Raw genomic sequence first — 15,119 nt, 5'->3', positions numbered from 1 at the left:
CGCAATGATTCAAGATACTATTAATAATGGAATAAAATAACAATGTCTGACAAACCACAAACACAGGTCTGTTCAAAGTATGCACATATAAATATTCAAAATATGTATATATGGATAATTCATGTGTTGCCGGCTAACCTTTATGCTTTTATTTATTTTCATTCTTCTTGTTTTTCTATTCTATACATATAGATATCTGATAAATATCTAATAAAGCAAAATTAGCCATGAATGCTGGCACAACACCCTGTAATTTATTTGCGTGAGATGCAGCTAAGAACTGCGCATTCGCTATTTTTGATCTCATAAATATTACTTTTGATCGTTCATCAACACCGAACTGTCCGTCTGTTTGTCCGTCCTGGCCACTATCTCCTCCTACACTATAAGAACTAGAACCTTGAAACTTACTAACATGGTAGCTATGAGCATATGTGCGACCCTGCACTATTTAGAATTTTGATCTGACCCCTGGGTCAAAAGTTATGGGGGTTGGGGCGGGGCCGGGTAGAGATTTTCACTCATTTTTTGTTATTTTACATTAACTTCTTCATTTCTGCACCGAATTACCTCAAATTGATACTGAACCTCTCTTATGACGATACGGTCAATCTCAACTATGCATGGCCCCATTACCAACCCTGGGGCGCCCCGCCCACATAGACCACACCCACCCAAAATTGCCTTTTACTATAATTTCTTCATTTCTTCACCGATTCACTTCAAATTGATACTGAAATTCTCTTATGACAATACGGTCAATCTCAGCTATGCATGGCCCAATAACCAACCCTGGGGCGCCCCGCCCAAAAAGGCCACACACGCACACAAAATTGCCTTTTACTATAATTTCTTTATTTCTTCACCGATTCACTTCTAATTGATACTGAAATTCTTTTATGACAAAACGGTCAATCTCAGCTATGCATGGCCCAATAACCAACCCTGGGGCGCCCCGCCCAAAAAGGCCACACACACACACACAAAATTGCCTTTTACTATAATTTCTTTATTTCTCGACCGATTCACTTCTAATTGATACTGAACTATTCTTATGACAATACGGTCAATCTCAACTATGCATAGCCCCATTACCAACCCTGGGGCGCCCCGCCCACATAGGCCACACCCACCCAAAATTGCCTTTAACTTAACTTCTTCATTTCAATACCGATTCACTTCTAATTGATACTGAACTTCGCTAATGACAATACGGTCAATCTCAACTATGCATGACCCCATTACTTACCCTGGGGCGCCCCTGGGTCAAACATGCGGCGTGGGGATATGCGTCGGCCTCTGCTGCGCCATTTCTAGTTAAAAGATATTTCTTGTTATATTTACAATATCTAGAATAAACTCTAGGTTATTTGCTTCCAAAAACAAGGTCATGGGTTAATTCTTATTAAAACCTTATTTCTCTAGAAGCCCTTTTTATGACTCAATCTCAATGAAACTTGGTCAGGATGTTTATATTGACAATACATAGGTTAGTTTAAACCTAGATTATGTGGATTCAGCAACTAGGTCACCATGTCAAAACTTAGAAAAACCTTTTTACCTCTCTTAATGGCACATTAATGCGTCAATTTTGGAACTTAGTTATAATTAACAATTTTTGGTGTACCTTGAAAACAAGTGAGCACTCTGAGCCATCATGGCCCTTTATTTAATTGTCTTTCTTCATTTTGAAAGTAAAAATAAAATAAAAAAATGAAACATCAAATGAGCATAATCTTTATAATGTAAAAAAGCAAAGGATCTTCACTAATATGGTCCGCATGTTTAACTTTAATTAATGTTGAATACAACAAGTTTATCAGATAGGGTGTAAGTTCATTAAGGCAGGAATAAAAATACATATTATTAGTTAATACATATAACATACATTTGTGTGTTATATACCATTATTAAAAATGTAAGAATCTTTAAGAAAAGTAATATTTAACATGTTTGAGTATACATGTATATAGGAAGTCATAGAAAATAATAGATTCATGACGTATTCCTATTCAAATCATAGGTTTATTGCACGCCAAATATATTTTATGCACACTGCAGTCATTCAGATTCAGCATTAAAATGATATCATTGAATTGTATGTTTTTAAATCGCAAAATGAATTTATCACGGAAATAAGGATATCATCAAGTTATTTTTATTATAGCATAGATAAGTACGAATTCACTTTCCAATCAAATTATTAGTGAATATTGATGAGGCCAAATTACAACACAATGGTAATATTAAAGCAAAATATTTCGTTAAATCAACTTAACCCATAAAAAATCTATGTTCCTTATAGCTATATCAAAAATGTCAATGCTTGATGTGGTATGTAAACAAAGATTTAACGATAAACAAAATGCTTATTTTAATCATTTGTGCCATGATATCCGAACATTCACGAGGGAACACAAGACTTTGGCAACGTCAGAAGAGGAACTACTTCATGTTTCCAATTCTGCCCGAGGCCAATCTCTGTCAATTCACTCATTTGGTATGTGTTAACTTTATTTTTTGAAATTTTGTACTAAAATGATTGTTGATTTTGAATGCTAAGAGGCTTTTAAGCATTTGAATTTATATTTTATTGCATAAGAAACTCCCTGGTAATGTTTATTAATATATTTCCAGCCAAATCACAGTATAAGCATGCATCTTAAATCATTTAACAAACTTTAAAAATATTTATACAAACCGGCGCCCTTTGTAACCCATTCATACCATAATTATCTAAATTAAAGACCTGGGGTGGTATTCCAGAAGCATCTTAAGTTAAATTTTATTTTTATCCTTAAATTGGGAATTTTACTTAAGTGTTTCATTTCATACTGCAATAGTTAGACATCAAAAATATCAAAATAACATCATTATGTCAATGTAATTTGAGTTAAACCCCCAAAAAACATGCATGCCTTAATTTAGTAAAGAAATACAAAAGATTGTGATTTTGAACTTAAGTGAAAATATTTAAGAAATGACTTAGATTTTTTTGGAATACGACCCCAGATATAATTTTAACAAACTGGTGCCAGAACTCAGAGGTCCCAGTGAACATATCCTCTTTTCAAGTCTCATCTTATAACTCATCATTGACAGGGAACATGCATTAGTTGCTTCACTAAAATATCAATTATAGTCTGTGGTATGGGACAATCCACACTATCCTCTTTAACCCAACTAAAAAGTTTTCTAGGGGCAATGGCTAAATGCGAATATCCCAGTGCATTGCACAAAATGTACTACTAAGCAAGCATTTATAAATTTACTAATGAGTCTTATTTACAAACCATTTATCGTTACATGACCTCTCATTTCATGGAGAGGTATCATGCACTAAGCTCAATTTATTATTTCAAATTGTAAATATTGTTCACCAGAATATCTCGCATGACTGTAATTATCAATATTTATGGTTTTATAAAGTGGCTCCATCGTCTTCACACAGCAGAAACTCTGACTTGTATAATTCTTTTAATTTTTGGAATGCTTCACTGAGAAGAACAGCCATATATGTTGGTTGGATCTTAATTCCTTCATACTTTCCAATCAGCATGGCTATGGCGTACAAATTGCGCCCCCTGCTGTCTGAGGCACATACAATAGCCCCACTGTCACCTGGGTAGCTGAATGGTTTACCATTGATGCAATCACATACTTTGATGCACAGTCCACCTGTCATTTTAAAATCAATGTCTACAAGTGTACCCAAACCTGGGGATGACACTGCTCCCCATATATGAACTTTAGTTCCCATTAATGTTGATATGTGTTCTTTATCAATCAATTGTGCATGCATAAACTTGTTTTGCTCTGTTTTAAATCTAGTGTTGCAATCACCAATTAAATTTTCATAAATGTCAATTGGAATAATGTCGAGAAGGGTCTGCGGATGAATATTGTCTGTATGTCCAATAATTTTATTGTTAACAAGAAGATGCATAATGCCCATTTCCATATTAGCATAAGCAACATGTCTTGAGATAAGTGCAACTAGATTTCCTGCTGATTCTTCTGGTATTGATTGACTTGCACTGCCTGTCTCTTCTCTGTTATTTAACTCAACAGTGGTATTTGTAGATTCAACAAGACATCCTGTTGATTCAACTGGACTTAATTGATTTGCACTGCCTGTCTCCGCTCTGTTATTTAACTCCATATTGGTTTTTGTAGCAAACCGTTTTGCAAAGCCTCCAAGTGTCCCTTTTTTCCCTTTCTTGCCCTGGACTTGGTCTCCAGGACAAAGGAAATATGTGAAATTACCATATACAAATGTAGCTTTGATTGATTCATTCTTGAGGAGCAGTTTTACTTTTTCAACAATTGTCTTTCTGTCTTTTGTGTCATCAATAGAGATTTCTAGGCGTCCAAGTTTCTTAGAACAGCCAACTACTCCTTCTATCGTAAGAAGTGTTGTGATGACCTGACAGAAAAAAAGAGATGTTTGGGATAACATTTTTTTCCAATAGAATGTATTGTAATCTCACTAATCTGATATTCACCATTTAATGGGTATTATCCTGTGTAACCTCATTCAGGACACTTCATAATTAGTTGTCAATGGATAAAAAATTAAATAATTCAATACCGGTACTTACCTCATCAATATTGTTTGGATAGTTATAAGTCTTCTCTGGGATATTTGGTCTTTCACACTCAGGTACTTCACTTCTTTGGTATGCTGCTCTTGCAAAGGCATAAACACTTTGTAAGGTGCTTTCTGTCTCCACATCTGAAAGTTCATAATGACCTTGAAGATTTTCTCATTAATAATTCGTAATATCAAAATGTGGCCATGTGATTATTGTATTTTTTTAAGGGGTTTCTTATAGGTATATAACAACTTTAATAGACCTTATACCAATTAAGGTATTCTTATACTGCATTTCCTAATCAGTTTTAAACTTAATGAAATTTAATTCCATTTCTGATTTGATGTTCTTTAGATAATGGTGATCTGTTTAGAAACTGGTTATGGCTTTATATAGTTGACTATCATGACTTATTAAAAGCTTACCTGAGAAATCTGTTGTTGCTCTGTATTTTTCCACATATACTTCCAGCAAATGCTTCAAAACTAAAAATATGGAGCGTTCTAAAATATCATCTACAGCCGCCATGATGTCGGATAATGTTGCATTGTTTAGACATATGCCCTTCTCTGGGGAAAAATATTGCTGTTCTAGTTCTCGTCCCTTGCTAAATAATAGCACACATACGCCATGAAGATTGTCATTTTGAGTTTCAATCCATTCCTCTATAATGTTCTTCTTTTCTTGTTCTACTATTAAAATAACAGGGCAAGACATGTTCTGCTCCTCCAGACAGAAATGTTTCACAGGATCCATCTGCTTAGTATTAGATGCATTGATTTCACCAATGGAAGCAGAAGTTGTGTAGATCTGAATGCATTCAGATTTCATCATTTTGTTTTCAGTCTCACTAAACACTGGCATGTCCAGAATGTCTTTTCCCCTGGTAATAATGGCCGGAATGGCTGCACGACCATGGCAGAAGGCTGGGAAGGAGTCATTTGGGTATTCTGACAATGCATCAACCTTGACTGCAACAGTTTAATCTGACATTTCAGTGAGACCTCAAGCAAATCTTTTACATGTAATAGAACTGATAAAACTCCCTAAAGATTTAAAGTTAACAAAAACTAAGCTGATTTTGTAAGTGCATTATAATGATTTATTCGCCATTATAATAATGCAATAACACTTTTCCTATGATAGATACTTTACCAATACTTTGCCAGTAACTGAATAAGAGGACAGTACAATAATGTCATACCCAATCCACACAAACGTTGAGTGGCCAGGCTGTGAATCAAACCTGCTATCATTGGTTTTCTAGTTCCTCTTTCTACAAACTAAGGTTAGTCCTTCAGCCAAGTACCCAAAATTGAGGTGGGGTTTACCAGTAAGGGGGGCAAAACTACACCTATATATCTTGAAAGATACATACCAGTAGCATATGAAAATAGTTGAAAACAGTCTGGTACTGGCAGCTTTTGGTATTTTTTTCTCTTTTGAAGATGGGGCCTCAATCAGCATAATTTTCATAAATTGTTTGGGAGAAATTGAACCGAAGTATGGGAAATATACACTTTGACCCCACAAAAATTGCTACAAACCGTATTGCATCTGATCCTAATAGGGTAGAAGGCCCTTAAAATCATTTTAAAAGTTTACCACCATCGGACCTTCGGAAAGTTGTGTTTTTTTTCAAGATGGCCGCCAAGACCTACTAATAATCATAACTATGTAACTATCCAATCAAATTTGATGAATTTGGTGTCTATACATAGGTTTCAATGGGCAAAGAACACATAATGATCATCAGAAATTGTTTACGTTTAATTTAGTTCACACAAATTCAACATGGCGTCGACAATGGCCGCCAAAATCTATTTATGATCATAACTATGTAACTATCAACATAATTAAATTTGATGAATTTGGTGTCTATACCCAGGTTTCAGGGGGCAAAGAACACATTAATATCATCACACAGAGTGTAAGTTAATTATGTTACACAGAAATTTAACATGGCGTCCTAAATGGCCGCCAAGATGCCTTTAAGATGGTCGCCAAAACCTATAAAATGATCATAACTATGTTACTATCCACTCAAATTTGACGATTTTAGTGTCGATACATAAATTTCAGGGGGCAAAGAACACATTAAGACCATCAGACATTGTTTACGTTTATCATATTACGCACAAATCCAACACAGCGTCAAAAATGGCCGCCAAGATGGCCGCCAAAACATATTTATGATTATAAAATATAACTATGTAACTATCCACTCAAATTTGATGAACTTGGTGTTTATACACAGGTTTCAGAGAGCAAACAACACATTAATATCACATTTATATCATCAGACAAAATGTAAGCTAATTATGTTATACAGAAATCCAACACGGCGTCCAAAATGGCCTTCAACACAAAACGAAGGACCACAATTCCATAACTTGTTACTCAAACGTTATGGTTGTTATGTAAAATGCCATAGTTTAGGTGACAGGAAACACTTTAATGGAACTGAGGTCATCACTAAGGAGTTCAATACTCATGAAATCCAATTTTCGACACTTGGAAGAGAGAATGAACCAGCACATGACTTCATGATAGGATCAGGTTTAACTTACTTCTGTAGACTTGATTTTTTACCGTTGCTGAAAATCATTTACGATTTATAACAGCCTAAATAAGCACGTGTTCTTTCAAAAGGTTAATATTATACGCTTTGCGTTCCTTTGACTATTTATTTACATAAAAGCGTAAGTAGATGGTCTTATTGTCCCTTTCGGAGTAATGCAGAATCAAGATGAGCAAATATGCATCCTCGCCCACCAACGGTGTGGTGCTACGACGGGATTGTTATATTGTATTTAAGAATTTGAACGTCTGCATCCCCTGAAGACAGAACACATAGCATCACATTTTAGTCAGAGGTGTGCTGATCAGAGCAATCATGCCGGCCTTGTTTCTGTCACGAGACAAAAAGTCTTCCTTTTTTACATGAGCATTCTGTTTCTTTCTTGAAACTCACAATATGATTAACGTTTCCGGTGCGTTTTGTCTTTGTTATAATCACCGTCTTCGTAGCCATCGAACCCCACTGTCGCTTGTCCGTAATGCCTTTCACTGAATCTTCATAAGACTCGGCTATTGCGTTATATAAGTCGCCCTTCTCTATGGTTAACGATGCAGCAAAGTGTCACCATCATGCATCTGTTTCACGAATACAGTTCATCACAGCCTCCCTTGATGTGTCTACAATATTGAGTATACAATCAAGTAAGATATGTGTTGTTTTGCCCCCCCCCCCCTGAGTGGTACACCCCAACCCATCTGGCTGATAGACTAGTAGTCAGCTCTAGTTTTAGACCATTGCAAAAGAAAGAAAATTTAAAAGTATACCATGCATTGGTTGCAAATTTAAGTTCAATTAGTTATGGGGATTAAACATGTTTTAATAGTTCATATGGTATGCTTACTGGTATGTGAACTTAATTGGTCAATTGATTGTATTATTATGTTAATTAATCATAATGGGGTATTTTGTTTGGTCATAATAGTAATGTTCTCAATTTCTGCTTTCTACTGACATTGCTTGATATGTCAATTCCAATAATTATGATAATGTGAATTGATTGATCTTCTTGACAGTTGCATGTGATCAGTTAGCAGACAACTATATTGGTGATTGCATAATTCAAGTGTATGCTACTATTTGGTTCATAATTCAAATGTAAATCTTCTTAACATGCTTACCTTTTTTTAATAAAGTCCTAAATATTTCTTCTTGTGACAACTCAAGTGTTTTGTTATCTCCATCTGGATTGGCTGCTGAAGATGTAACTGAAAATTAAAAGACTATACACACTTACTGGTAGTATTTTATTAGAGTCTTAAAATATATTTAATTCCATCTATTCCAGTTCAATATTGTACTTCGATTGTAAAACTAGGTATGAGCATTGGTCGCAGTATTCTGGTCTAAATTATATTAAATAGTTAGATAAATACTTTTAATATTCCCTTAAAACCTAAATCTTGAAGTTGCTACCTTTGTTAGCGACCAAATCATCGTGTAAAAGAAACTTGATTACTCGGTTTTTGTTCATCAACTACTCATGGTATAATTTACTCCTCACCACAATGTGAGCATTTTTATCCCCGTAATGACCTGGTTAAGGTAAATGTGCAACTTTGCCATATCACTGTTTATAATACAGATATTCAATTGAAACTTTACAAATAAGTTTGGAGTGATTGTGTGAAGTCACTGGCCATGTTTCATTACTCGTTCTTGAAATGTAGCACAATTATACTCCTTTTGGTACTTTAATTTGTCAGGATTTGTATAAAGTAATGTAGGAATCAATTGAAACTTTTCACATGTGTACAGGGTCATTGAGTGAGGTCACTGATCAAATTATATAACTCTGCCGCGCAATTAACCAAAACTATGCCACTTTTTGTACCGTACTAACAGATTTGGTTTTAAGGTAAATGTGCAATATATCCATATCATGACGGTTTCTGTTACAGGCATTGAATGGAAACTTTGCATATGTTTTTGGGGTCATTGTGTGAAGTTTCATAACATGACCTGTAGTTGAGTAGAATTATGCCTCTTATTTTACCTAAAAAAATATGATTGACTTGCATGTGCAACTTCATATCTCCATATTTGCTGCATATATTGAAAAAAAAAGTTTGTGATCAGGATCTTAATAAACATTCACTGACCAAGTCCTTGAATTTAAACTAGCATGATTATGACCTCTTTGGTAATCAATATCACCATCATTAATCCCTTGACCAGGTTGGCTGTTGGGGGGAAATGAGGGACAACGATACAGAAATTTTCATCCAGTCAGATCGTATGTGTGCTGCTGAGAGTAATTTATCAATGGGAAGGGATTCCACTCTTTTAAATTGTCAATCCAGCTTTTCTTCTGACGGCCCTGATCTCGACGGTGACCTCTGTCAAGCGTGCCATTTATAACAGTTTTAAACAGAGAGTTGTGCCTTGTGACGTGTCCAAACCAAACCAGCTTTTGTTGTTTCACGGTTGCCAATGAGGGCTTTTGTGGACCAACACGTGTTGCAGTTATATTCTGGAAGTATTCATTGGTCTTGTGCTTCGTGGAGGAGATGCGGGGCAGTCTTAGTAGACATTTATGTTAAAATGTGTTCTGTGTCCGCATGAAGCATCAAGGTCTTGCCATCGAGTAGGATGGAGACTACCAGGGACTTATAAAAGCCTGTACTCGGTAGGGAAGCTAATCGCACTGCTTGTCTACAACCTGCTCAGTCTGGCCATCGCTGTGATCGCCATGGCAATTCTTATTTGATCCTTTTCCGTGCTGATCTCCATCCCATATGCTCTTTCTCTTTGATAGTCTGTTGGTGACATCTTGAAGTTAATTGCTTGTGCCACCCATGAGGTCAATGTCATCAGCAAATCTCAAGTTGGATCTATGTCTTCCATGGATTGAAGTGAAGCTAAAGTTTGCATGTAAGATGAAATTCAGATTTAAGTTTGCATTCAACAAATACACATTTCCGTAACTACTTATGATATTCGAAACTTCACAAATGACATGCGGCGTGAAAGACCAAGGCCCCTAACTTTGACCTGCAATAATGCAGAATTATAAATTTTGTTTGTACTTGTTTCCAGGTATAAGTGTGTGTCCAACAACATCTATCTCTAGCTTACATGCATATCCACCACTTGGCTGTATTTGGGTCTAGTTTCGTAATAGTCAAGTACACTGTTATCAGCTATTGGGATAAGAAAAAACCGGTCAATCAGCATGTCCTTGCATCTTTAAAACTTCACAGGAATAGTCCTCGATTAGGGAAGTTGTAGGACCCAAAAAGAGGGTAGTAAAATGAAAACTGAAAGGTCTTCTTTTATCAAACTGCATGGTCTGGAGATTTCATATCTCGTATGTAGAATTTCTTGGTCATCAGCAAAGTTTGTAGTAATTATTCCCTTGGGATTAAAAATGGCCTTACTCAAGGGTCTCCAGCTTAAAGTCGGAAATCTTCCTGTTGAAAACTGTCATAATTGGTATGTAACATGCTCTAGAGGTACTGTAAAATCATGCACCTGGGGTCAAAACTGGCCACACCAACTTTACATTCTATATAGCCTCAAAAAGAGTAAATCCATTACAGCTACTCATGTATTTAACCCCAAAACATAAGGCTTACATATTTTGTCTGGCCCTTCATCAAAGGTTTTCTACAAAGTTGTTTGGGAATTATTCCCCTGTAGTCGAAATTGGCCTCACCCTGCAGCCAGTTTATTAATTCACCTTGCCAAGGTGTAATTTTTTTAAGTTTTTGTGAAATAGCTTCAAACATTTATTATCTTAAAGGACAAGGTCCATTTGTGTAATATTTTATATGTGACATAAGACAGTGGTCCTCAACTAAATGTGTAAAAGAAAATCAACCTTAGAGCCATCATTTTGAGCACACCCATGTGCCAGTGTGTTTTATATTGACTTTCGTGGTAAAATATGTTTAAATTATGCCCTTCCGTCAAATGCAACCCCAAACCAATGGTCTGGACTTTTATTTTACCTTAAGCTACAGTTTCTCAGGTGAACGTTCAAGTATACTAAAGGTGCTCTTGTTCTTTTATAGTTTCAGGTTCAATAGTTATTGGACATTGAATAAAAAAAATATTGTACTTCAATTCAGAAAAGTAAGGCTTTCTCGTTATACTTGACATATTACATTAACTTAAGCATCTGGAATAATGATTGCAATAACTAAGATTCGTATTCTGGATTAATTACTAGTAGAGAATGAAGAATCTCGCGGCCATTTTGTTAGGAGCCTTTAGGAGCAAGTCAAATTGAGGTCAAGTCGGTCGAAGTCCAGGTGCAAGGGTGTGAGTTTTTGGTTTTCACCTGGTGCCTGTTATGCATATATCCGCTTAGGGGTATGGTAATAAATCCGTGTATATTGTTGTCGGTGTAATGAGCGTGAATTCACCTCCCAGTTATGCGTGACTTATTAGAAGCGATTCTATATCGGAGCGTAATCGATTTGGCGCTTTTTTAGTTCCACTGGCCACAGGCCAGCGGGGCTTATGTCATGGTCCTGTGTCCGTCGTGTGTGCGTCGGTGCGTCCGTGCGTTAACTTTTTCTTTAAACAGCTTCTTCTCCTAAACTACTGGTCCAATTCTGATGAAATTTCTCAGGAATGTTCATGTGGCGAACCTCTTTTAAATTTGTTCAAATTTTGTCCCTGGGGTCAAATTTGACCTAGCCCCGGGGTCAAAAAATTGAAAATTCACTTATAAAAGGCCTATTTCGTGCAAACTTTATAAATATTCTTGTCCATAACCATTGGGCCTAGGGCTACCAGATTTAGTATGTAGTGACATCTTATAGTCGTCTACCAAGTTTGTTCAAATTATGCCCCTGGGGTCAAATTTGACTCTACCCCGGGGGGTCAAAAAAATGAAAATTTGCTTATATAAGGCCTATTTTGTGCAAACTTTATAAATCTTCTTGTCCATAACCATTGGGCCTAGGGCTACCAAATTTGCTATGTAGAGACATCTTATTGTCCTCTACCAAGTTTGTTCAAAGTATGCCCCTGGTGTTAAATTTGACCCTGCCCCGGGGGGTCAAAAAATTGAAAATTTGCTTATATAAGGCCTATTTTGTGCAAACTTTATAAATCTTCTTGTCCATAACCATTGGGCGTAGGGCTACCAAATTTAGTATGTATTGACATCTTAAAGTCCTCTACCAAGTTTGTTTAAATTATGTCCCTGGGGTCAAATTTGACCCTGCCCCAGGGGGTTAAAAAATCGAAAATTTGCTTATATAGCGCCTATTTTGTGCAAACTTTAACAATCTTCTTGTCCATAACCATTGGGCCTAGGGCTACCAAATTTCCTATGTAGTGACATCTGATAGTCCTCTACCAAGTTTGTTCAAATTATGCCCCTGGGGTCAAATTTGACCCTGCCCCGGGGGGGGGGGGGGTAACAAATTGAAAATTTGCTTATATAAGGCCTATTTTGTGCAAACTTTAAAAAAACTTCTTGTCCATCACAAGTGGTTAGCGTGTGGCTATGATATTAATTAGTGAAAACATCATTTTGAATGATAAATAATCATATTAAAATGGAAAATTTAATTTTTGAAAAAAAATCACTATTTGATAGTGATTTTTTTTTTTTTAATTAAATTTTCCATTTTAGTTATATGTATATTTGGTCGTAATTTTTTTTTCAGAAAAGATAATTTTTCGTTATAATATGATTTTTTATCATTCAAAATGATGTTTTCACTAATTAATATCATAGCAACACGCTAACCATCTGTGCTTGTCCATAACCATTGGGCCTAGAGCTACCAACTTTGCTATGTAGTGACATCTTATAGTCCTTTACAAAGTTTGTTCAAATTATGCCCCTGGGGTCAAATTTGACTCTGCCCCGGGAGGTTAAAAAATTGACAATTTGCTTATATAAGGCCTATTTTGTGAAAACTTTAAAAATCTAACTGTCCATAACAATTGGACCAAGGGCTACCAAATTTGGTATGTAGTGACATCTTATAGTCCTCTACCAAGTTTGTTCAAATTATGCCCATGGGGTCAAATTTGACGCTGCCTCGGGGGGCCAAAAAGTTGAAAATTTGCTTATATAAGGCCTTTTTTGTGAAAATTTAAAAATCTTTACGTCCATAACCATTGGGCCTAGGGCTACCAAATTTAGTATGTAGTGACATCTAATAGTCGTCTACCAAGTTTATTCAAATTATGCCCCTGGGATCAAATTTGACCCTGCCCTGGGGGTCAAAAAATCGAACATTTGCTTATATAAGGCCTATTTTAAAGACCAACTTTAAAAATCTTCTTGTCCATAACCGTATGGCATAGGGCTACCAAATTTGGTATGTAATGACATCTTATAGTCCTCTACCAAGTTTGTTCAAATTAAGCCCCTGGGATCAAATTTGACCGTTCCACAGGGGTCACAAATTTGAACATATGCTTATATTGGGCCCATTTTGTGCAAACTATAAAAATCTTCTTGTCCATTACCAACCATGGGGCGCCACTGGGTCAAACATGCGGCGTGGGGATACGCGTCGGCCTCTGCCGCGCCATTTCTAGTTAAAATTATAGCTACCAACAATGCCATCATATTTATAGAAAATTTTCAATTTTAGTAGTCATTATTTTTTTATTTGTTTACACCTGGTTATATTTAACCTCTTTATTTTAGCTCGATTACCTAAGGCTTTTTAAAACTCTCAAGTACATTAATTTCCTGGGACTAGAACCAGTACTTCAGGTCTATGGGGGAGATCTGAAAAACGCTCCCACAGTGGGGATCGAAACCATGACCTCCTAGTTGCCTGGTCTCAGTTCTCCCTTTCAAGCATCAACTGCTGTCTCTGTATCTCTCTAAGCGTGTTTGTGAACAGGTTCCCTGCAGACGCTGACTTTGACCTATAAAGAGCAGGCATTGTAGAGCTGCCTTACTCCATGGCTCCATCTTCTATGGGTGGCTTGCGCTTGCTTGCATTCTTATGCAAGGTGAAATGGAACCATTGTTTGCCCTTCTTTTTCCCTTTCTTTCCAATTCCATTCTGTTGATTGAATGCGCCTGCGCTCCAGGTGCTGAAGTTATTTCCAGCAGCCTTCTTGTTCTTTTTTCCATGTGAATGGTCTCAGCATATTGATAGGGGTTGTCTCCCATGGTTTTGGGGTAGTCAATGGGCAGCAAGTGCCCTGGAGGCGCAGTTCGGTACACACGATCAACATACATGGGATTGGTGAAGTATTGGTTGTAAATCATACGGCTTGCTGTTATCAAATGCAAGAGAGGTCAGAATATTACTGATAAAATTGGATTTTAATTTGAGAACAGTTATCATTTATTTCAATTTAAATTCAGTTGCATAGTTTCAATGATTTATAAAATGTAAAACATCTATTTGTTAACAGATTTTAATGCTATAACTCAGTCCTGTGGTGGGTTTGCTAAAATTTTGTATGTTTCTGTAATCAAAGGCAACATACTTGTCTTGGAATAAGGTAAAACACAATACAAATGTGAGAAAGACAAAGCGTCTCGTAATAACTGGTTGAGACAGTCATCTATCAGGAATCCTAATAATCTGGCAAAATCTTGGTGACACCAAAGATGTTAATATTTCAAAATATATTTTATTACATTTCATTTGTTTGTTTTTTGTTCTATTCAAAGATGACAGTGTGCAATTATGGCTGTTAAAAGCTCACTAGAGTTCACGGACAGCATAAAGTGAAAACTTTTATCAGGTGGTCAATTTTTTTAACACCATTGACCCATATAATAACATTGTCTTCACATCGTCAAGATAAACATTCTGACAAAATTTCTTCAAGACTGAGTCATAAATCTGTTCCATGAGGTGTAGCAAGTTTCTTTTTACTTGACCTGATGACATAGAAGCCTCTAACCAAGAGTCAAACTTAGATATTGTCAAAGTATACCAGTTTCACTAAGCCTGAGTCATTAATGTTGATCACTGTTTCCAGAAAAAAAGTGATCCAGATTC

At 36.2% G+C, this 15,119-nt stretch overlaps 2 protein-coding genes across 7 annotated transcripts in view; both read right to left on the bottom strand.

The window, feature by feature from the left end:
* Positions 1 to 2,642: 2,642 nt before the first annotated feature.
* Positions 2,643 to 5,851, bottom strand: LOC127852554 (uncharacterized). Its single transcript, XM_052386508.1, has 4 exons — positions 5,815 to 5,851; positions 5,021 to 5,566; positions 4,602 to 4,735; positions 2,643 to 4,426 (listed from the first exon to the last, which is right to left on the bottom strand). The coding sequence occupies exons 1-4, from the start codon at positions 5,849 to 5,851 to the stop codon at positions 3,422 to 3,424; spliced, it is 1,722 nt and encodes a 573-aa protein (XP_052242468.1). The 3' UTR covers positions 2,643 to 3,421.
* An 853-nt stretch (positions 5,852 to 6,704) lies between these two features.
* Positions 6,705 to 15,119, bottom strand: part of LOC127853234 (epidermal growth factor receptor kinase substrate 8-like protein 2) — a 49,826-nt gene continuing 41,411 nt past the window's right edge. For all 6 annotated transcript variants that reach the window (XM_052387560.1, XM_052387555.1, XM_052387556.1 and 3 more), the window contains 2 exons: positions 8,295 to 8,381; positions 6,705 to 7,793 (listed from right to left, as the gene is read on the bottom strand). The gene's annotated coding sequence lies outside the window, so the exon portion shown is untranslated. The remainder of the gene's footprint in view (positions 7,794 to 8,294; positions 8,382 to 15,119) is intronic.

This window comes from Dreissena polymorpha, chromosome 12, assembly GCF_020536995.1.
Source record: "Dreissena polymorpha isolate Duluth1 chromosome 12, UMN_Dpol_1.0, whole genome shotgun sequence".
Classification (NCBI taxonomy): domain Eukaryota; kingdom Metazoa; phylum Mollusca; class Bivalvia; order Myida; family Dreissenidae; genus Dreissena; species Dreissena polymorpha.
The sequence above is the reverse complement of the archived record's forward strand: the minus strand, read 5'-3'. Positions and strand labels throughout refer to the sequence as shown.

Excerpts from the sequence above, each read along its gene's own strand:
- LOC127852554 (XM_052386508.1), bottom strand. The coding sequence starts at position 5,851 with ATGATAGCAGGTTTGATTCACAGCCTGGCCACTCAAC. Across the intron at positions 4,736-5,020 it reads AGCAACAACAGATTTCTCAG|ATGTGGAGACAGAAAGCACC; the intron begins GTAAGCTTTTAA and ends ATGAACTTTCAG. Across the intron at positions 4,427-4,601 it reads ATCCAAACAATATTGATGAG|GTCATCACAACACTTCTTAC; the intron begins GTAAGTACCGGT and ends TTTTTCTGTCAG.